We start from the raw sequence: 24,408 nt of genomic DNA, 5'->3' as shown, positions 1-24,408 counted from the left end.
CGAGACTATTTATGCAATAGGCGAACTTGTTGGTCTATTTCAACATTGAAAAAACAGTGGGAAAAGTGCAGTAATAAACTCTGGATTGTATACTAGTATAAACAGATTTTATGGCTATACCATTACGGGGTTTTTTTTCGTCTTGAAACGAATTTTATATAAATATTTTATATTGAAATTAGTTTCCGGCATACTTCGTAATTCACCCGAATCATTTCGTATACCCTCGGCATAATCCCGAATGTTTTCGAATTCTTTTCAAATTATTGGCATGATTTTGCAAGTAAGGTTTTGATTGGTAGAATGAAAGGTCAACTGGACATGGGCGCCAACGGGCTGCTGTTAGATCCACATGTAATAGTGGAGCTAATTTTAATTAGATTGCAGATTTGGGAAACTGTATGACGTGTCTATTTTAGGCACAATTAATAATAATATTAATATTCTGACTTTGCGATACCACCAGCTCTAGTCCGCCCCCCCCCCCCCCCCCCCCCCCAGTAATTCTGAATTAAAACTAGTACTGGTAGTACATCTTAAGGCAAAAATTTATTTTATTTGTAGAATGCAGGAAATTGCATTTCAGGACATCTAGTTTCAAAAGTTTACAAGGCAGCATAACCCCGAATCCCCCTAGAAACATTGTTTTGCGCCCTCGATCTGTCAGCCCCCCCCCCCCCCCCAAATGTCTACGTGGCTTCGCCGTGTCTGCACCACCCTCTTGTGCGCAAATAATGTGTTCTTGTCTTGGAATCGCACGATGTTCTAAAGTGGACCTTCTGTTATGTAGGCTAGCTGTAATACTCCCACTGAAATCATTTTGAACATACTTTTTAACTGTCTGATCCCATGCAGAGATATGATTTTGAAAATGTTAGTTTCTTTTGGGGGCTAGTATATTATACAATAACTCTGCAAGTCGTAGTTTGCAATAAAAAAAATTAAAAGTTTATCTTGTTTAACGACACCACATGAGCACTACTGGATGTCAAACATTTGATACGCTTGACATATATAGTCTTAGAAAGGAAACCCGCTACATATGTTTCCATTAGTGGCAAAGAATCTTTTATATAAATCTTTGATATACCAATCGTAGTGCACTGGCTGAAACAAAAAATAGCCGAAGCCTAGACCGACCGCGCATCAAATGAGCGCTTTACCACTGAGCTACGTCACGTCCCTTCGTTTGCAACGAATGCTCCCAATACTAAAGAAGGAAATTACGAACATACCTAATCAAGATAATTTCATGCGGAAGGAAAGAGAAATTATTTTCTAAAATTCAGTATGGAAACTAGTAGAGCTCCTTTGAAAGCGATGGGCTTTTCTGCCAAAGTGGTATATCATTCAGTCTTTTATACGACATTTGCGGTTGTATTAATAATTGGTAAGATCAGCGTATATTAAAACTATTTACGATGTATTTCGCGATATTATGCCGGCTATCATGATCGGGTCATAAGTGTAAAAATGTCACATGACACTTATTGTCAATAACATGATCACTACTGACAAACATGTTCATCAGTGAATGTTAATGGTCATATACCTATGTGTAATTATTAAATATATTAATTGGTGGCAGACAACGTTTTGCTAATATATTAGTTTAAACTTTATTGACATATTTCCGAAGCCTTCAACATAATGATTTAAGAAATTCATACTTTGAACACATGATTTGTAGTGATTTTTATATGGCTCAGTATTGTAAAATTAAGATTGTTGTATGTTCAATACTCATTGAATTGATTTTGCTGAAAACATGTAAAAAAGATGCTTAAAGATTTCTAAAATAGGTTTCATGAAAATAATCATAATGATAATGTTAAATGTGATCAGGGTTCTAGACACTGATAATCGGCACCATTCCCCAAAGGCTATGCCATTTTGTATTCACAATTTCGAGCTGATAAATTCCCAGTCTCAATGTAGATGATTCCTTTTTATTATTATGTAAAGATATATTTTTAAAATGATACATATTCGTCAACGTTCCTAACTGCTTCCAAGTCTGTTCACTTTGTTTTCTCATGGATGGTTCACGCATTTAACATCTGATTTGTTGTCATCTGCTTGTCATTCATTTGTGAGGTTTTAGAACATTTTCATTAACATTAAAGTTCAAACAAGTAAGTATCTAAATACAAAACTTTACAAACCCCTAAAACCATTAATTTTACTATGTCGTTTTATTTATTCCATAAAATTACCGATATCGGGTCCACATGAGTCATAGAAATTGACTTAAAATGGAGAAAGATGAGTTAACATTCGGTGCGTGTCACATGACCTTACACATGCAAGATCAACAAGGCCAAAGCATTTAATTTTTATGATTTTTAACACCCCTGTTGATAGAAGAAAAAAAATGTTCAATTATTATATTCTATCTGCAAAAGGTGTGCTACTGTTTTGTGCCTCTACTGTAGTGAATAGTATTCATAATCTATTGATAACAATTGTAAATAATATTAGTGCATAAATTGTGTTAATTAAGAATCAATTTATAAATAAAATTATATTTAACAACATATTCACTGGTATGAACGTAAGCCTATCAGTATAGGAGAAGCCATGTGTTTAGGGAAGTGACGTCACGTATCAGCATGCGCGCGCATCTGGTAGGCAGAAGTCTATCATAATGGCCATTAGTAACAAAGCGAACTAGCATAGCGTGAATAGCAAAGAATGGCCAACACGTGCTTAAATTACCGCTTGTAGCACGGGAACGCTATTCTACATAGCTCCTGTATGGAGGAGATACATGTACTCTTTCCACCCATAAAATTTGACGATTGACCGAGTTCAAAACTATAGCAAACTTCCTTTTTTTTCTTTTTCTTTTCACCTGAATAAATATTTTTAGTCCATGTATTTTTAAAGCGTCTGGTCCATATTTCAAGTAACCCATATATATATATATATATATATATATATATATATATATATATATATATATATATGTATATATACATATACATATATATGTACATATAGATACACATACACATATACACACACACACACACATATATATATATATATATATATATATATGAACATTTGTTACAAATGAACAACCAGTAGACAATATATAGACAGTAGTTATATATAAATAACACATCAGACTTGTCTACTGGTTCATTTGTAAGGCAACAACAATAAATTTAAGCACGTATCTTATTAGAAAACTTTACAAAAACTTTAAAACTATTAATTTTATCAAGTCCTTTTTTATTCCTTAAACTTGCGGATATCGGATACATATTAACACATTGTATTAAAATGGAGGAACCTAAATTTAGTTTCCATACATGTTCCATGACCACACATACATTGCTCCCTCTAGCTACAGCGTCCCTTTTTAAATATTAGTACAGAACTTAGCCTTTTAAACCGGATACATCTCAAATTTACTTGGTCCCTCACCTTTGTGGTTCCATCTTCAGAACATTTTGTAGCATTATTTTTTATATACATATACATAAAAATTGCCATTAATATTTTAATCGCCTAATCCCATGCAGGCCAGGACATAGTTTAATACGCAGTCGATCTAGGATTGATTCCTGTTGGTGGTCCTATAGGGCTATTTCTCATTCCAGCCAGTGCTCTACAACTGGTGTAACAAAGGCTACACTATTTATTATCCTGTCTGTGGGCTGATGCATATAAAAGATCCCTTATTGTTAATCGGAAAGAGTAATCCATTGTGTGACAGCAGCAGGTTTCCTCCCTAATATTATCTGTGTGATCCCTAAACATGTCCGACTCTATATATCCGTAATTAAAATGACTTGAGTGCATTGTTAAATAAAAGATTCCTTCCTTTCAAATCTAAAACAGTGTCAGTTACCTTTGACAAGAGGCACAGTTTCAAAGGCTATCACTTTCAACCTGATTAATAAACCAGTTAAAACAACAAATTACTGTAAATGGTAACAATACAATGTTTTAATGTAAGACACACATTAACACAATGCAAATATCATTTGATCATTGGTTTATAATGATAATAGAAAAAGAAAATAATAAATATGTGTTGTCTATTGTTTCTCGATATAATTTTATTGATTTTGTAAAGTCTGTTTTTATTAGAAAATAGAGATCCTGGTAAAAAAAGATTAAATCCAAGTGTTATCAATGTCATCATCACATACTGAATAGCCCCAATAATATTGCACATGGTAGTTTGGAAAGTCAGTGAAAAAGGTTCTGGTATCCTTCTTATGCACAGAAACATGAGATACTGTAGAAAAGAATCGCTGAATCTGATACCAGTGTTCTCCTTAGCATCCCTTAATTCACCCTAAAACTTAAACGCCCTTAATTCATCGTGAAAGGCCCATTTTTCATCCAAGAGTTGCCGGTTCTCTTTTTGTCCATAAACAGGGATCACTGATACCTAGAAAAAAAATATGAAAATTGGTAAATTTCTATGATATATAAGTATGAAAGTTTTATATTGTGTATATTGAATATTATTGAAATATTTGAATACACATAAATGTATTTGTGAAGACATATTGACATCTGTCACTGATGACAATAATACTTATAAATACAATCAGCTCCCCTTTTCTTTCTTTATTTGCTGCAAACAAATTCAGATAACTTATATAATAAATGCATGTAACATAATTTATGTTTTTAATAAAATATGGTGGCTATCACCAACTTGTGGATCAATATCCAGTTTTATTATTAGTATTTATTTATTTTTAATCCCAAACAAATGATTTAATACATCTGATATCCCACCCTGAAATGTTTATACCTTTTATTTTATTATTAAAAAATCAACTTACACATTACAAATACACCTGTGGATCACTTCTTCAATAAAAAAAGTAAAACATTATAATTAACATATAATATAATTAATAAATGTAATAAATGGAAATATTTCAGAACCATTTTCATTTGAAACAATATATATGCTTGATTGCACACACACACGCACGCACACACACACAGCTCCCTGTTATTTAATTAAAAATATAAATACTCCAGCCACCTACATATTTTATGGCATAATACAATATAAAATATATTCAGATTTTTGTTTTACCCACTATAATGGATCTGTCAATACAAACAAAAAGTTACATAAAACGTTGTTTGTCGATTGACTTGGTAGGCCTACTGTTCACAGGGTATCTTTGTTTCCATGTCAGTTTGGTGGGGGCTTTTATTATTATTATTTTTTATTTTATTATCTTTTCAATTTTCATTTCAATAAATACTGACGTGTATTAGTATTACGAATGAATAACATACAACAAACCTTGTATAAAATGACGATCTCCGTTGTGGGATGGGCAAAGTTGATTGTTGTCAGCTTTAACTGTTCAACGTTTCGCTTCCACTGTATTTGATGAAACTAATTTCATAATCCTTACTACAGTGACTTGTGCATCTAACAACAACGTATGAAATTACCATGACAAAATACCATTCATCAAAACTAGTCTACACTGATTTAATTGACGGAAAAACATTCGATTGTTCATTACTACTAATGCCAGTATTGTCAACTGGTTTCTTGCCTACCAGCGCTCACGCGGTACCACGTGATCAAAACATGTGACGTCACCGTGGCTTCTCCTATTGACAACAAGTGTTAGTGATGGCTGTTGATAAAACGTGGACCGGACCAGAACACTTGACAAATTGAATTTTTCCTTTTAAAAAATATTAAATAAAGTGTTCCATCAACTGTGCATAGTTAAGAAACATATTTTTTTTCATGTAGTGGCCTTATAAAATGAAAAATAACGAACTGTACATACGCAGTACGATACTTTTTGCAAACACATGCACCTGAACACAGCTAGAAACGTCACACTCTTTCCTGTTTATGGGAGGGCGTTTCACTTTTATTTACTAGAATGGATTTGTTTTACATCCACATTGTTGATTTTTTATGTTAATTGATTGCAATCTATTTTGTTTCACGTATTGTAGCTGAAAAATGTAGGGTAGTATTTCCGTAAATATCGTATTCATGTTTTTGTCGTTAGATGAACACAGTTTGGGACATCGATGGTAACTCTTGACAAACACGAAGTATACAAACTATGTACATGTATAGTATTCAGGGGTTAAATAATACCATCACCCAACACCCGGGGCAAGTGTAATATGCAAATGCTAAAACAAAACACCTCAATAAAACAACATTACTTTTCTGTAAAATAATTCACTTTCAATCTAAACATGTTTCTACCAATGTGCTTCACTGTCTTGTAATGATCAACAGTACTGTCTACTAGCACTAACCAATTACGGGAGTAGCCGACATGTTGCTATTGTGTCCAAAAAAGTTAAAAGTAGAGTTACTTACCTTTGTTCTACACATATATCAGGCTTGATGCCAAGTTTTGATCAGTCTATGAAATAAATAAGCCTATGTCCCAAAATCCAATAAGTTATTTTACTTGGAGAAATAAATGGAAGTCTGAGTTGGACATTTGTTATATAAGTGTTACAAAAAAGAATTATTAAATATGAGGAGAAACGTGAATGTAGATTTTAGCCAATAAGGAAATAATGTTACAGTGTGTAGGCTACCATTTGTCTGAAATACTCTGGACTCACACTGTCGGTTGGTTAATGAAATTTGCAACTGGCTAAAATGTTTGATAAACCATTTTCTATCTTCAGATATGAATGAATGGTTACATAATCCAATGGAATCGTCAAACATATAAAACCTATTGGCTAAAGTTCAGCTAGCGAAATCGTTTATGACAACAAGAAAACAATGTCATCCAATGCTTGCCTATTTTATTAATTAACAGCATGTGCTCAACATGTATGAAAGCACAGATCTGGAGGTTGTTATTCAAACTTGGTTTGACCAAAGTAATAAAAACTGGTCAATGATTGCTTTCTTTAATCAACATAGTTATTAATTAACAACATGTGCTCAACATGTATGAAGGCACAGATCTGGAGGTTGTTGTTCAAACTTGATTTGACCAAAGTAATAAAAACTGGTCGAAAATTAAATGTTTTTCACACAGTGTGTTAATGCATATTTTATGCTCCTTTGGAGCTGATAGCAAGTGTTCCAAGCTTTGAATATAGGTCACGCTCTGTGGTCATCCGAGATTGCACTGTAGACAGTCACACAGATTAAACACTTTCATCAAACGCAAGTTAATCTTGAAGTAAATTAAATTGTGAGAAACAACAGTTGTTAGCATCTGTGGATACTAACCTGTAGTTTTGCGTATGCTACTTGTTTCAGTCTTTGTTGATTTCGTGCACATGTGCATGCTTTGTGATAGTGGGAACAGTCCTAGTATGTGAACAAATTACAGTGAAATGTATACACTGAATAAAATTAGTTTACAATAATTATGAAATAAAATACTATATAATGAGATAACATCACAAAATTGTCAACTAGTGTACCACAATTGGTCAAAGGCTGTGGTATGTGTTTTCCTGTTTGTGGGAAAATGCATATAAAAAATCCCTTGCTGCATTAGAAAAAAATGTAGCAGGTTTCCTCTGCTGACTAGGTGTTAGAATTACCAAATGTTTGACATGTATCCAATAGCCGATGATTAATTAATCAATGTGCTCTAGGAGTGTCATTAAACAAAACAAACTTCTTCTTTTTTGACAAGAAGCTGTAACAACAACAATCATATGGCTGAATAAAATAAACACAAATCACAAAAGTGGTGAGGGTTGGGATAGTTTAAAAAAAATGAAAACTAGAGAGAGAAAAGTATTTGAAAAAAGTGCTAGCTGTGCATGTTGTTAAAATTTGACCTTGTTGGAGGTACTTTTTTTTTACTACATTGTGGGGTTTTTTAAGGTCTTGAATAGAAAAGTAAATTTTAGTATTTGCACTTTTTTCGTTTCTTACAAAACAATAGTTATTCAAATAAATAAAGTTGATCTGCAAACAGGCAGTAAATTAAATCTGCAATTGAGGACAAAGTATCAGCTGTCACAGGGTTGAAAATTAACATGAAAAGCATGATTGCCATCAGGGCCAGTTGAAGGCAACTCTTACTGGCCCTTCTCAAATTCAACTAGCCCTCCAATTATCACATTGAAATTTAATTGCACAGCCAAAATCAAAACTAGAATATTATTTGTTGAATAATAATCATGTGCTCAATGTATATAGTCTGTTTCCTTCAAAAGGAAACCGATGAATTTGCATGTAACTTCATAATGAATACAGTTAAAATTCATATAGAAACGTTATCAAATTTTAAATCCATACCAACTTAAATCAAAAAAATTTGAGAAACAAAAAGAAATCTAGTATAAATAAAATGAATTCTTTACAAATTACAATTAAATTATGATGATTAAATCTCATTTTTAATACAGGGGTGAAAACTAAATGCTAGAACAGCCGAGGTATATGGCTTGACTTGCATTGTCTCTGAAGTAAAAACAAATAATGCAATACAAAGAGAATAAAGTTAGAACTGCGCATGCTTTAGTATATAAACCTAGTCTTGGAGTGGCAGTCCTCTGTGGTGATGCAAGAAGGGATACAATTGTGTGCGTTTAATTTGGATATTGTAAATGCTACAGTAGTAGGCTACTAATAAAATAAATATCAAAAGAAAAATAAATCTGTGAAAAACCCTGACATTTTACTAAAATATATGATGTACTTAGTTATTATATTACATGGCATAACGTTGTACTTATTGTTTATTACAGTAATATTTGGACAATTATGTCATTATGTAAGTCTTGGTGTCAAGACTTTAGATCTGATATGTTCTTATTTAATGCAAATCGCTTAAATTTAAAACAATATCGACAACAACAATCAGTTAACTGACCTTTGGAATAAGCCCTTGGCTGTAGTAATGGAAAAGATCATTGTTATTTGTATATATGTGCATGCACTCACGTTAGTGTGAGTTAAAACTACAAAATAGACTTTGATTTTGTCCCAGAATAATGTAAGCTAATTAAATATGATTCTTTTTTACCATAACATTGAGTAACAATTGTCAAATAGTAGCTCTGTTAGATAATTATGGTGTATCCAGTCCATTCTAATAAGCCGACGACTTCTAGATTTAAAAAATACATGCAATGTCTTAAATATTTTTTGAGCTCTATTTTAGAAGACCCAGCCCAAAGCCACAAGCTGAATCTGGCGCTGTTAAAATATAGAGCATTTTTTGTATCTTCTGTTGCTATAGTTTGCGCCAACACAGACGCGATGTATTTTATTACATTCAATTCAGTTTTTTAACTGGTACCATACTCGCCAGACCTTAATATCGATGGCCGCCTAACAGACTACCTTTGTAAAATTCTTAGTCGCCCATAGCCAATAAAGGTCGCCGCGGGCGACTGCTAATTTTCAACCCTGCTGTCATAAAAACAACTTCATGACCATTCGGTCATGTGACAAATGTGGTGCCACATACTGATGCTACTTGTCAGTGGCTTTTGCCAGACATTGTCGACACGATAAGAATAAAATAAATTTCATTTCAGTTGTCAAATAAAATATAACTTTTATTGTGTGTATCAAACAAACAAATGGACACTGGTATGAGGCTGTTAAAATACTATGGTACGGTTTTGAAGCCTAGATTGACAAACAAGTTTTTGTTTGTATCGTATTCCGTATTGTATTTTCTTAGACATTTTTGGTTGACTCTGTGTATTGGCCAACCCGTCTTCTCATAATGATATTTGGAGGCTTGAATACTTACAGTCGGCTAATACACAGCGATGTACGATAATCATTAATTGGAATTTCACTAGTTTAAACATTTATGTATATATTTCAGTCTGCATGCAAAATATGAACAAACAATATACTTTTACTGCTTTAATCATTTCAGGATTGTATTACAACCTCACTGGAAGAGGATCAAGGTTTGACATTGGATGGTGAGTTACCTCCCATTAGGAAGTTCTCACTCGGGGGAACAAAATGGTACTGGTAGAGCTATTACATGTTTTGTGTTTTGGACTCGGTTTTGCTGTAAATGATTCTGCAATGGTACTTTATCTTTTAAAACAAATGATCACATACATATAATTTTTTTTGTTATTTCTTTGTCTTGGTACCATAGCTTGTTTGCAGTTACTCCCTTATATAATTTATTTACTGATTAGATACATATATACATGTACATCATACATACTTGTATGTTTGGCTGAAATTGAGTTGAGTAGTTGTACTGCATCCTCACTGTATGTTAATATATAATATTTGAACTTTATCTGTGTTACAATGTAGGTGAGTAGCAGCATTATTTTTTTTAAGCATTAATAAAGTACAGGGCGGGTCGTAGCCCAGTTGCAAAGCGCTCTCTTGATGTGCGGTCGGCTTGATGCCCATCGGTGGGCCCATTGGGCTATTTCTCACTCCAGCCAGTGCACCACGACTGGTATATCAAAGGCTGTGGTGTGTGCTATCCAACTCTGTGGGATGGTGCATAAAAAAGATCCCATGCTACTAATGAAAAAATATAGAATGTTTCCTCTGTAAGACTATATGTAAAAATTACCAAATGTTTGACATCAAATAGCTGATGATTAATAAATCAATGTTAAACAAAACAAACTTGTCTTTTAATAAAGTACATGTGATTAAATATGATTGCATTGCAGGTTTCTTGGAACAGCGTCCCCTTTCTTGTGGGCATGTACAGGAACTGGTCTGGCCATCTCTCTCTCTGTCGTGGGTGCTGCATGGTAAGTTACTGTCATTTGCTCCATCTTTCTTGTGGCTCTCTCTCTCTCTCTCTCTCTCTCTCTCTCTCTCTCTCTCTCTCTCTCTCTCTCTCTCTCTCTCTCTCTCTCTCTCTCTCTCTCCATTTTCCTGATTTAATGTAAATTTGGAGGGTGACTTACAAGTGATATATATATATATATATATATTATATTCAGTGGTAGAAATCAGGCAATATTTTCACTGACCCGGGGGACTTGTAGCTGAGGAAAGTTACTAGTCCCCAGGAAAAGTCACTGAAATATAACGCATAGGTAATACTGTATAAGAATATTTTGGGGCTACCAGTATATGATGCTGGGCTACCACAATTTAGGTACCTGGTAGCTCAGTGGGCTACCACTAAATAGAAACATTTTTCCAACCCTGTCCTGAACAAACCGGAATCTTTAAAATGTGAGCAGGCTCTAAATACTAGATCCTGTCTAAATCAGATAAATATTAAGTCCTCGACATGATCCGGTTTAGACAGATTTCAATGTGCATGTGTTTTAATATGAATTAAGAATTGTCTCTTATTTCTTTTACGTTCATCTTGGTATGGGAAAAAAAATTCATCCGCAAACTGTGTTCTCACATAAGTTTGCAGGTAATCCGTATAATTAAATTTAAAACATACATTAGTTTGAATTATTCTCTTCAAATTACAGGGGAATATACACAACAGGCACAAGTATTTCTGGAGGTGGAGTGAAAGCACCACGCATCAAAACTAAGAACCTCATCAGCATCATATTCTGTGAAGCCGTGGCTATCTACGGTATTATCATGGCCATTGTGATCAGCACAAACCTGACAGTAAGTGTACCATGGCAGTAACATCCTGTCACATCTGGATCAGAGTAGTCGTTAGTAAGTGGCAGGAGGCACATTTCGGGGTCCACTGCCTCTGTAGAGTTCAACAAGTCCACTATCCCTCAGTCACAGGCCAGTGAATGTTTGGTCTGGGCTAGTAAAAATTTAATTGATTGATTTCAACCCAAAATATGAAGTGTATTAAATGAATAGCCTTGTTTTTAAATAGAAATCTGTGAGTTTAAATTGAATATGTCTTGTGATTTTTACACAAGTAGCGCACGATTAATTTGTTTTAAAAGTAGTTATTTTGGTCATGTGGCCTCAATAACTGAATAAATGTCTCGTCTTGTCTTGCTGCTACAGGGTTCGACAGATGTTTTGGTCTGGACTAGTAAAAATTATCAATCTCATTACCATAATACATAGGGCAATAGCCAATGCTTCTGTAAGGGCTAGTGACATCCTCAAACATTTGTCAAACACGGCTACTCCTGTCACAGCCTATTTTTCTCAAACAGTCTCTGACTTGTTTTCAAATGTGATCTAATTTTAATGAAACACTGTACGAAAATCCCAATAAGGGAAAAGTTTAAACATTAATCACAGACGTCACAATTTGCTCTCTACGTTTTGATGACATCCCTTCATTGGCGGATTGTAATTCTCTCAGTTCTTTACATTATGTCCATCTTTACTAGTAGCAGATTGTGACAAAAGTAATTAATATTTAATTTTAATAGGTCCATTATATGTATCATTATCTTAAAATAAATTTGACAGTAAGTAGGGGTGTTGTGTTTATTATCAACATCCAGTTATATTTAGATGCCTTACACAATGACTGTTTAACAGAAATTGGTATTCAAAACAGATATTATTGAGACACTTTAATGATTTTATTTTTCTTAACATCGTCTTTTGTTATTACACAGTTAAAAGAAATGTATATATTACTGCTTTTGATAATAATAAATGTAGTATTGGGTATCATGAATATATCATATGCCCTCAGTTGTGATCTTGTAATGACTTCATCCATATTAATGTGTTCAATATACTAAACTTCACATATACATTGTTTTCAGTTCCTATTTATTGCTCAAGTGTATTTTGTGCAAGAACATAAACCACGACATAAAAAATAAACAAGCGTAATATATAGGAAGCGAAAACAATGTGAAGTTCTGTATTTATTACATACATTCGTTTATTTTTACAAAAATGTTTTTTAATTTAAACATCAAAAGATATGACATCCATCTAAATACACTTTTAATACTCCTTTCATAGATTTACTTTATACTTTATGTTAAGAATCATACTCTGCTGCAATCTGTACCTTAGTGTAAGTTTCAAATAAGATAATACAGATGTATCATAATTTGTAAATCATATATGACTAAATCAATATTTAGGTGCTTTAACTCGCAGTAAAAATAAAAAAGGGAATTCCCTGCAAAAAACTTCTGATCCAGATTGCGCACGTGTATGATACAAGATAAATTTATCACACGGTTTTAAAATGTCTTTTTCACTATAGTAAAATTGAATAGGTATGTGATAAATATTGTTGTTAGCTGCATCACAGAAATCCAGATTTACTAATAAATTATTTATCCTTGATACAGTGATTATTGTATGCTTAAGCTAACGAAATATAAGCAGTGTTCACACTTACTCAGTTTAAACTGGTTTAACCATACTGTTTTAACTGAAATACTTTTGGTTGTTTAGTTTATTTGCACCAGTTTAACTAAACCACATTCCGAAGTGTTTTAGCTGTACTTGTTTAGCTTACTGGTATAGTAAAAAGAGCACACATATATTTTAAACTGATTTAGGTAAACCAGTTTAGTTAAAGTAGTTTAAAGTGCAGGGCTAGCTCTGGGCGAGCAAAATATTTCGCCAAATTGTCCATTAAAATTCAAAAATTGCATAAATCAACAGTTATTTTCTTTAAAAATGTCAGTTATTACATAAAATTATTTCTCCAGCCCTGAAAGTGTAAGTATGATGTACATGTGATGCAAATGTCATTGAAACTGCCCTTTAATTAATTTACTCAAGTGTGACTTTCTTTACATACAGGGGCAGGATGTAGCTCCGTGGTAAAGAGCTTGCTTTTTCTTCTTTTTTCTTTACATACAGGGTGGGATTTAGCTCAGTTGGTTGAGTGCTTGCTTGAAGTGCTTGTGTCGCAGGATCAGACCACCTCTGTGGATCCATTCAATTTATTGGGGTTTTTTTTTTCCATTGCAACCAGTGCACCACAACTGACCAAAGGCCATGGTATGTGTTTTCCTGTCTGTGGGAAAGTGCACGTAAAAGATCCCTTGCTGCATTAGGAAAAGTGTAGCAGGTTTCCTATGATGACTACAAATCAGAATTACCAAATGTTTAACATCCAATAGCTGATGATTAATAAATCAATGTGCTCTAGTAGTGTCGTTAAACAAAACAAAACGTATTTTTTTACATATATGTACATAACTTGATCTCTGCCCCTAGTCGAATGGACTGGTTTGAAAACATCACCAGCCAATCAAATTGCTAAACCGTCCACTACAGGGCTCGAACGTGAGAATTTGTTACCTGTAGCAATCTTGAAAGGTTTTTTTTCTTCCATAGGCAGAATTCCCTCCATTCATCTCACTGTCTGTGTTTTTATGTTTTAGGATGTCGACATGTCTCGGTTTAATGTTGCAGACGAAAAAGACCGTGAAATAATATCTAGAAATCTTCATGCTGGTATGTTGTTGGTTTTAAGGTAGATTTCTGATGTTTGAACAATAAAAGATTTAAAGGTGCATTGTCAATCATATTTTAATTATTAGATGTAACCCGTGCTACACACAGGAAAGTTTAGATAGTGTGTGTTGGCCTTACACAGGGCTTTGACATAAAACTATGACCTCCCTGTAGATTGCCAGCCAGCCCTCTTAGCTGAGGTTATACGTGTGTACATGGCAGCCGTATTATATGATCACCTTGTTTATAGCCATTTCTGTTGAGTAACAAATATGGCTACCTCCATTATGGTTGTATTTATGAAATTCATCTTTGTACGCAATATTTAGTACAATGTGTGTGCTGTAATTAATTGCGCCTGAGAACAAATAGATCCTTGCGGTATCGGACAAGTAAAAAGAAGGCTTCGGCAATACAAATCAAAACAGGAGAAGCAGTCAGAATGATGGGGACCTGTTAAAATGGACTGGAGTATTACATTATAGATTTAGAATAGATCGTCCACAATATTTTCCTTCTCGTGACACAACATTCTTCTATGTCCTCCCAAGTGCAGTCACCAATACCTAGAAATCTATTCATTCAAGGTATCAAGGTAGTTTACCATATATGCCGATAGCAAAACAAAAATGTTTCTCAAAATGTAGTTGAGTTTTTGGGTGTGTCACACGCTATAGTAGGGTGCACAAACATATATTTTTTAAATGATAGATATTGTTTTTAAAAAGTTAATGTTTTAAAGCCGCACACCCAGTTCCATCCAGCGAAAATAAATTATAATTTGGTTAATCTACAAACCTGTAACACACTTAGATCACGTTTTTATCAAATGGAGTGAAAAAGCAGGTTTTATATCCATAAATACCATGGGAATCCTCATGTCCCAATTGCTTGAAATAATTTTGAAAGTTTGTATTCTGATGTCACCGGTAGATGTCGCTCGAAGCACAACAATGCCTACGTCACTACAAATTTCACAGACTTGGGGTGCGTTCTTTTCACCTCTCCTGGACATGTTCCAACTGTTCTGTCCTGGTTGTATCCCCTCTCCAGATATCATAGGACTTAGCAAAATTATTGGTTTTACGGGTTTGTAACGTTTTGTATTGAGATACTTACTTGTCTGAACTTTATTGTTACTGAAAATGTTCACGAACTGTGAAGAAAAATCTCACAAATGAACAACAACAAATGATGTTGATCGCGCGAACCGTGCACGAGAAAACAAACCGAACCAAAATGATAACGGTCACGTGGTATACCAACATCTGTGACATTGAAATGGAAATATCCCGTCTAAAAATAGATTAGACCTTGTCTGCTCAACGTTTTTTTCTCAAACATGCGCCCGTTTTTCAGAAATAGGATTACCAAAAAACACTTCAGGTGAATGGAAATGTATATTCTAAATAATAAACGGTAAGTAAAGTGCAATTTTATTTGTGAAAAAATGGGTTTAATAGCGAAAAACAACGCCGTAATGGTTAACAACTAGCCGTAACTAGGGTGTGTCCCTTTAAGTCTTCCCCTGTCCCTATGGCTGGAATTTACTAGTGCTTTTTAACAACTTCACAGGCAATGGGTTTGGTGCAACACTGGTACCTTTGATCTCACCCACCCCTCTCTGTGTCTGAATAAGTTCATAATCATATTTCTTGCCATTACCGTATCTAATTAAAACTGAATTAACAGAAACATTTGCAATTAAATGAGCACATTGATGAATGTTATAGTCTAAAGTGCTTTGTATTACCATAATTATTATAAATACCACTACGGTACTTTTAATTTATGACTGCCCATTTTATTTAAAACATCATTACATTACACTTTATTGCATGTTTATCAGTGGAGCTTTTTTAATACTGATTTGTTTGTGAACTTTTCGTCCGTCAACTTTTCCTTAGAAGCCTATCTTCTCCTACAGTTTTGATTGAATTGTTCTGAAACTTAGTACAATGATTCTCTTGGGCACTCTCCACAAATTAATAGATATTTTAGAATTTTTGTTAAAGGGAAACACCCTAGTTTCAGTTATTTGTTAACCATTACGGCATTGTTTTTCGCTATTGAACCCCATTTTTCACAAATAAAATTGCACTTTACTTACATTTTCTTATTTAGAATACACATTTCCATTCACCTGAAGTGCTTTTTGGTGATCCTGATGTTTGTAAAACCACGAATGCATTTTTTTCACAAGACGTGCTATCGAGAAAAAACCGTTAAGCAAGCGAGGCCAATCTATTTTTAGAGGGAATCTTCCTGTGTAACATCACAGATGTTGGTATACCACATGACCGTTATTAGAGGCACTGATTTTCCGTGATCGCGGAATCGCGGACGGAATCGCGGAAATACCTATCTGAAACGGAATTCCCGATTTTTTTCCAAAACATTATTTAAATTTAAATAGCGCATTTGATTAATTAAAATTTATTTTTCGAACTAGAAACTATAGACACCGACATCTGCCTGTGCTACGCTACGACACTAGTACCTTTGTATGTTACGCCAAATGTTTAATGTAGAGTATCTAGACGTTTTACCAGTCGTGTTTTCTTCGCTTATTCCCGGCGATTTAACAGGAAAAACCGAATATCAGGCCTCAGACCACAATTAATTTCGCTATATGTTTCTATATAGCCTTAGTAGCTATAACATTTTTATTAATATCAGCAGGCCCGTGAAGTTTTGTATGTACCTTTGCCTGCATGGGGGACACATACCCTGAAAAGGACAACCCCTGTTGTCCAGCTCTTTCTCCCAGCATATTGGTTCAAACGGACACACCCTCTAAACCAGGCCGGAGTACACCCATTTTACACAAAAAGCACTACTTTTGCATGGGCCGCTATTACCACAAACAAGTCTTCAATGTCAACAAGTTACACATGTTTACAAACTACATGCTATCCCCTGTCACTTCAGTCAAACAGTTGCCACTTCATAGCTGTCTGCCATGAAATAATCACAGTCAAACAGCAGACTACTTGCGCGGTCAAATTTCCGGATTTTGGACAACCAAATGGGAAGATAACTGTAATCTGAGGCCTATCAGTCCATTTTCCCCCCTAAAAACTGGCCCACACTAATGCATTCCAATGATATACATATTAAAGCAATGCTCAGTAAGTATCGGGATGTCACCTTTAAACTGAGAGTATATAGAGGCTGTGTTAAAACACCTACCACAGTGTTGTCTTGGAAAGATTTTGAAATATTTAAAGGAAAAAAAATCAATCATTAGATTTTACTTCATTTTTAATTAAATATTAAACTTAAATTTAAATGTTTGAAAGAAATTAAAATCTAAAACTGTAAAATTTTGCATTTTAGATATGATAAGTGGAGGCTTATTAAAGATATGGTGACTGAATTCATGGTACATTATTAGAAATGTGTCAGAGGGATGGTGAAAGTCACAGAATTGGGACCATTTGCAACAAAGTTTTACACACTAATTTCAGGGAAAATTAGACATGATAGGCCTCAGATTCAATTTTGACCTGCTGTATTTACTTAATCTACTTCATTTACTGCATTAGACATGTAGCCACTTTGTAAAAGGCAAAACAGTCCATATAAATGCATATTAATATGAACATGCCCTATAGATGTTACTTAGGTATACACCATAATATGTTTTTTGTTGACGACAACTTTGAAAATGAAGATTTTGTCACAAAATGCTGATATAAATCCTACCAAGAGGTACTTGCACCATATTTTTCAGTTTCCAGTGATAACTGTTAACAAGTGTAATCATGTGCCAGTGTCTTGGATACCTCAGTGTAGTATTTCTTGATTGGAAGGATGTTTGTAGTAATGACCACTGGATATGCATTATGGATTATTCTGCCATATGTATTACAAGCCAAATGTTAACTTTTTTGGCACATTTTCTGCAATAAACTTGACAAGTGTACCAGCATCTGATTACTGAATACAATAAATACATTCAGACAGCATAGAATATTAGCCTATTAGATTTTCTAAGGATAAAAGACCATTTTTTTAAAATTACTGAAGTGTGTAATTTACATAAATGTAGGTGATATGTATTATTAGAGTACTTAATCTTGTTAAAAACTGTATACTATTTATTTAAAGTGTTTAATTACATTTAGTAGTGATATATTCATTATATTTAGATCTTCTGTCCAATTGCAATAATTGAGAAACTCATTAAAATTCAATATGTAAAAAATAATTAAAATCTCAATATTGACCAACAAAATCCAACTTTTGCTCTTTTTTACTAAATTATTAGCTCAAAACTGTTAAAAAATATTGCAACAACATGTAGTAACATCAGAGGTCATTTTATGCTATTTTGGAGGATATTGAAATTTAAAAGTTGAAATATTTATTTTTATTTTTAATAAATTCAAAAAAAAAGTTTTTTAATTTAATAAAATATTTAGAAAATAAATAAATGAGTTTTCATATTCCTTGTGGTATTCACAATCAGTCTGTGTAATTTCACCTCTCTGGTTATAATACTTTCATCAGAATCAAGCATTTAACTGGTGTAATGTGTGAACTATATCAGGCCTCAGACCACAATTAATTTCGCTATATGTTTCTATATAGCCTTAGTGGCTATAACATTTTTATTAATATCAGCAGGCCCGTGAAGTTTTGTATGTACCTTTGCCTGCATGGGGGACACATACCCTGAAAAGGACAACCCCTGTTGTCCAGCTCTTTCTCCCAGCATATTGGTTCAAACGGACACACCCTCTAAACCAGGCCGGAGTACACCCATTTTACACAAAAAGCACTACTTTTGCATGGGCCGCTATTACCACAAACAAGTCTTCAATGTCAACAAGTTACACATGTTTACAAACTACATGCTATCCCCTGTCACTTCAGTCAAACAGTTGCCACTTCATAGCTGTTTGCCATGAAATAATCACAGTCAAACAGCAGACTACTTGCGCGGTCAAATTTCCAGATTTTGGACAACCAAATGGGAAGATAACTGTAATCTGAGGCCACATTGTGAGCTAAAATTGTCCGATATTTACTCAAGTGAAAGATATATTATGTTATGATTGCTTATTAATTTTTAACATTTGCGGCATTGCCATATTTCCGATCTCACAAAGGAATGCAGTAGTATGCCAGGCTTTGTTCAAAATAAATTATATAAGGGAAGTGGAAAATCAGTGCCTCTACGTTATCATTTTGGTTCGGTTTGTTTTTTCGTGCACGGTTCGCGCAATCAACATCCGATTTGTTGTTGTTCATTTGTGAGATTTTTCTTCACAGTTCGTGAACATTTTCAGTAACAATAAAGTTCAGACAAGTAAGTGTCTCAATACAAAATGTTACAAACCCTTAAAACCAATAATTTTGCTATCTGGAGAGGGGATACAACCAGGACAGAACAGTTGGAACATGTCCAGGAGAGGTGAAAAGAACGCACCCCAAGTCTGTGCGTACTCTGTGAAATTTGTCGTGACGTAGGCATTGTTGTGCTTCGAGCGACATCTACCGGTGACATCAGAATACTAACTTTCAAAATTATTTCAAGCAATTGGGACATGGGGATTCCCATGGTATTTATCGATATAAAACCTGCTTTTTCACTCCATTTGATAAAAACGTGATCTAAGTGTGTTACAGGTTTGTAGATTAACCAAATTATAATTTATTTTCGCTGGATGGAACTAGGGTGTGCGGCTTTAATGTTTTTAAATTTAAATGAAATTTTTTTAAAGTTATCCTTTCTTAGTGTTTTGATCATATTGTTCTGAAACTTTATACTCTGGGGCAATCTTCACAAGTTAATAAAGAGATATTTTGAAAATATTGAATTTGTGAATTTTTTATTTAATTTAAACTTTTTAAATAGAAATTTAACATTAAACATTTTAAAAGTCTGTTTTCTAGAGTTTAGATTGGATAGTTCTGAAACTTAGTATAAATATTCTCAGTGGCAGTCTTCACAAACTAATATAATGATATTTAGGAATTTGTTTAAATTTTAATAAATAAGTAATAATAATGTTTTTAAATGTAAGTAATTTCTTTAGTCATTCAAAATTATTGAGTTTTACATCAGTTTTATTACATTTACAGTGTTTTCCGATTACTATAGCAAAGATACGTATCAGTCATATAATTCAAAAGTTGCATGGACGTTACCGTTCTCGTCACATTTTAATTTTTTTTGGTATTATTAAACTGGTTTTTGTATCAGGTTTTGTAGTGGCAATCAATAGACAAAATTATTTACATGCACTGTTTGTTAACTGTAACATGCATTGTTTTTTACACTCGCACTTGCGCACATTAAAAAACAAGGTCTGCATGTATGTACATCCCATCCTCCACCCCCCAAAACAAACCAACAACACAACTACATTCAAAAACAAAAGTAAAAAAGTTGTTCAGTCCTGGGACCCGCTTTATGAAGTGATCTTAGCGCTGAGATCATCTTAACTAGTACTTAAGTTTGTTATGCACTTAATGTGATATTAGCATTAAGATTGCTTTGTAAAACGTAGCCCTGATTGTTGGCCCTCAATTTCATTGTGTTGTTTGTTGCTTGACTAGGTTTCATGATGTTTGGGGCTGGTCTGACCGTCGGCCTGTGTAACCTGGCGTGTGGAGTCTGTGTTGGAATCGTCGGGTCCGGAGCCGCCCTGGCTGATGCCGCAAACTCAAGCTTGTTTGTTAAAATTCTAATTATAGAAATTTTCGGAAGTGCCATCGGACTGTTTGGCCTCATTGTTGCTATTTTGCAGGTTCGTATTCATTTCACAGTATTTAATAGATGAATGTGCAGTGCAAGCAAGAGGAGAGGGTGGGGGTATTTATATGATATTAAAAAAGTTCCATTTTTATGTCCCGAATGAAATAATTTTCTTTTATCACGAGCTTTAGCGAGTGACAATGAAAATTATTTCATAAGGGATATAAACATGATACGAAATGGTAGCGAGTTTAATATCCTATTTATTACCCATAATCAATCTTAATTTATACCACTCATCTCGTTTGGTTGACATTCCTTTAAGTTTGTAGTGTGCCAATCGGTGATGTCAAAGTGTTACGCTTCACTTGGTGTAACGACAAGTAGGACGTATCACTTCGATATGTATGAAGATATTTTTAACCATATCAGGGCTGTAGAAAGTATTTGCCTGCTCACCAAATGCGAGTAAAATTATTATGGACGATTTAAAAAATGCAACTACCAGCCCAACTGTCTATCTGTCTTTTTGATTTTGTTTGACAGGTGATGTTGATCACTTACCAAGTGTTATTAATAATGTTTTGTCAATATATCTATATATTGCATTTGAAGTGAAGACACTATCAGGGCTCACCCTGTCTGTTGCCAAATTAGCCAATTGCTAATTTTTATACAATATGGCTACAACATTTAGGCTTTGCCTAATAAAATATTCCTTAAATTAGCCACATTTTAATAATTTGCAAGGAAAGTTTCTATATATATGAAAATTGGCTAACCAAAATTTGTTCCAGTGTGAGCCCTGCTGTATATTATAATATTATTAATAATGTATTATTCTATAAACTGTCAGACTAGTAGAAATTTTGGCAGGCTAGTAAATTTTAGTTTCTTCTAGTCTGACAGGCTAGATAAATATTTTCCATTTTTGCACCCCTGCATATGGGTAATAATCAACTTCGATCTAAAAGGTTTTCATGAATTTGATAGCCTAATGTTTTCTAAAACATCTAAAATATGTTTTCTAATTTGTGACAGCAAGCCTAATTGAAATATGGATGAAAGGCTATTCATTTAGGTAGAACAATGAACAATTAGGAAATAAATACATTTATTATCCACATAGTTCAAGATATTCAGGGAAATATAACCAGTATGACAGCGAATGACGTAATTTTGTGAAGCGACGTCATAACTTAATGGGGCTTCTCCAGTGTAAACACTTATCAAAATGACGTTATTTCGTTTTGTGGTCTCTTTTAAGTTACATTTGGAACGTCTTGACATTGTCTTAGCTTGTTATTCATGAAAATTATAATATTTGGAATAATGTGGATAATAAAGAAATTATTACACTCGAGTGTGAATTGTACTGATTTTATGAAAGGAGTGTCAGGATTCATGTATTACCCTCGCTCTCACTCTGGTAATACAATAATCTTGACACTCGTTTCATAAAATCAGTATGACACACAAGCTCGTATAATAATTTTTATGTATATGATCAAGTCTTTTATTTGAAACAAAAATATATACCAAAAGATGTAAAATATGTAACTAGAACCGAAATTTGTTTAGTGAGTGGTTCGAAAGTTATAGTCCTTTGAAGTTTGGCCTGCTGTGAAATATGTTTGCAAAATTTTAACTCTTTCTAAACTTTATTACTAATTGCCATGTGTATGTTTCACTTTAAGTCAGAATTGAAACATGCCAAATATTATTCTGGAACATGTAAGTGTGTCTTTTGAGCCACTGGAAAATGGTTACATATATAATGTTGAAATGTCGTTATAAACGTAAAATTGGAAAGTAAAGAACACATAACAAATGTTTCTGTTTTCACAGTTTAATATATTTATTTAGCCTATCTGGACAATGCAACAGCACACCACTCATTTTCAACTTCTTTTATGCATAAATAGTGAAACACTGACTTCTCCCTCACTAACAACTAACCACTATATTGACAGGCAGTCCAGATAGCTGAACTTGAGCCTTAATTTGATATAAGCACAGAAATAAGTGTTATTGTAATAATAGTTCTGTGCTGTTATTCCATTTAGGTGGTAGTATATTATATTACCGGTAGTAGTTGAATTTGTTCTCTTTTTTTTTTTTTCCAGACATCCAAAGCAACAATGGAAGCCGCAAAGACCACTTAAAATTAATTTGGAGTTGTTTAATGAAGAATAGATCTTAATAAAAGTTGTGTACTTATTTCGGCTGGTATACATATATGTACACATCCACACATAATTAAACATTTTGATTTAAAGTTAATTTGACGCCCATACTGCTCTACATTCCTGAGATGCTGTCCATGGTTTAAGCATATTGATTAGTGTAAAAATTAACTTTTGGGATTGGCCAACAGGCTGATGCCTATATTAAGGCCTCTTCCAGCAGTTTACAAACTTTTTAATCAGCATGGCATATACATGGTTTCTCCAGACTTTTCACATTCTGGAAGAAAAAAGAAGAAGAAAAGCTAGAGAAGAAAGATAAAAGAAGGAAGAATGGTTGTTAACATAATATTTTGTTAATCTACTTTGAACACAATGATTAATTTTCCTCAAAATGTTTACTTTTGATAATGAAGTTCTGAATGGATTTAAATGTTAAAACATTATCTTGGACACAAAAATTTGGATCTCCAAATAACAAGGTATTACAATTATAATTAATTACAAGCCACATTGTAAAGAGGATAGTAGCATAGAAAATGTTCCGAGACTTCAGTCGGGTGTTCACAAGCACACTCTTGGCTATCTGCTACAAAACGTGCAAATTTGTGACCGTTCAAATTGCTAATACCCAAGCAGAGTATCCGCTTTCTTTAATATGCATGTACCTTAAGATTAAGGGTGATGACTATAGGCTGACTTCCGTTTTGTAGATCCAATCAAATGTGTACATACACTGATGAAAAGAAATAAGGTCGCACTTAAATAGTAACAGCAAACATTAACTGCTACCAAAATCCTGGTCTACAGTATCGGGAAGTTAACTCTCTTACTGGTGGGACGTAGCCCAGTGGTAAAGCGTTCGCTTGATGTGTGGTCGGTCTACGATTGATCCCTGTCAGTGCACCCATTGGACTAGTTCTCATTTCAGCCAGTTCACCACAACTGGTATATAAGATGGCTGTGGTCTGTGATATCCTGTCTGTGGGATGGTGCATATAGAAAGATCCCTTGCTACTAATGGAAAAATTTAGCTGGTTTCCTCTCTAAGACTATATTTCAAAATTACAAAATGTTTGACATCCAGTAGCCGATGATTAATAAATCAATGTGCTCTAGTGTTGTTGTTAAACAAAACAAACTGTTGCTGGTACAAACATTCAATTCCACAGTACTGACATTCAGTACCATCACTGTATTTTATACAGTCATAA

General features: G+C 33.8%; 1 protein-coding gene across 1 annotated transcript; it reads left to right on the top strand.

Annotated features, from left to right (window-relative positions):
- The first annotated feature begins 1,234 nt into the window (after positions 1-1,234).
- LOC121374987 (V-type proton ATPase 21 kDa proteolipid subunit-like) lies at positions 1,235-23,228 on the top strand. The gene is made up of 7 exons (XM_041502168.1): positions 1,235-1,390; positions 9,858-9,906; positions 10,633-10,716; positions 11,404-11,551; positions 14,227-14,299; positions 20,870-21,060; positions 23,135-23,228. Exons 1-7 carry the CDS (start codon positions 1,291-1,293, stop codon positions 23,171-23,173), a joined length of 684 nt encoding a protein of 227 aa, XP_041358102.1. The 5' UTR covers positions 1,235-1,290; the 3' UTR covers positions 23,174-23,228.
- The last annotated feature ends 1,180 nt before the right edge of the window (positions 23,229-24,408 follow it).

This window comes from Gigantopelta aegis, chromosome 6 (assembly GCF_016097555.1).
Source record: "Gigantopelta aegis isolate Gae_Host chromosome 6, Gae_host_genome, whole genome shotgun sequence".
Classification (NCBI taxonomy): domain Eukaryota; kingdom Metazoa; phylum Mollusca; class Gastropoda; order Neomphalida; family Peltospiridae; genus Gigantopelta; species Gigantopelta aegis.
This window is presented reverse-complemented; position numbering and strand designations above follow the sequence as displayed.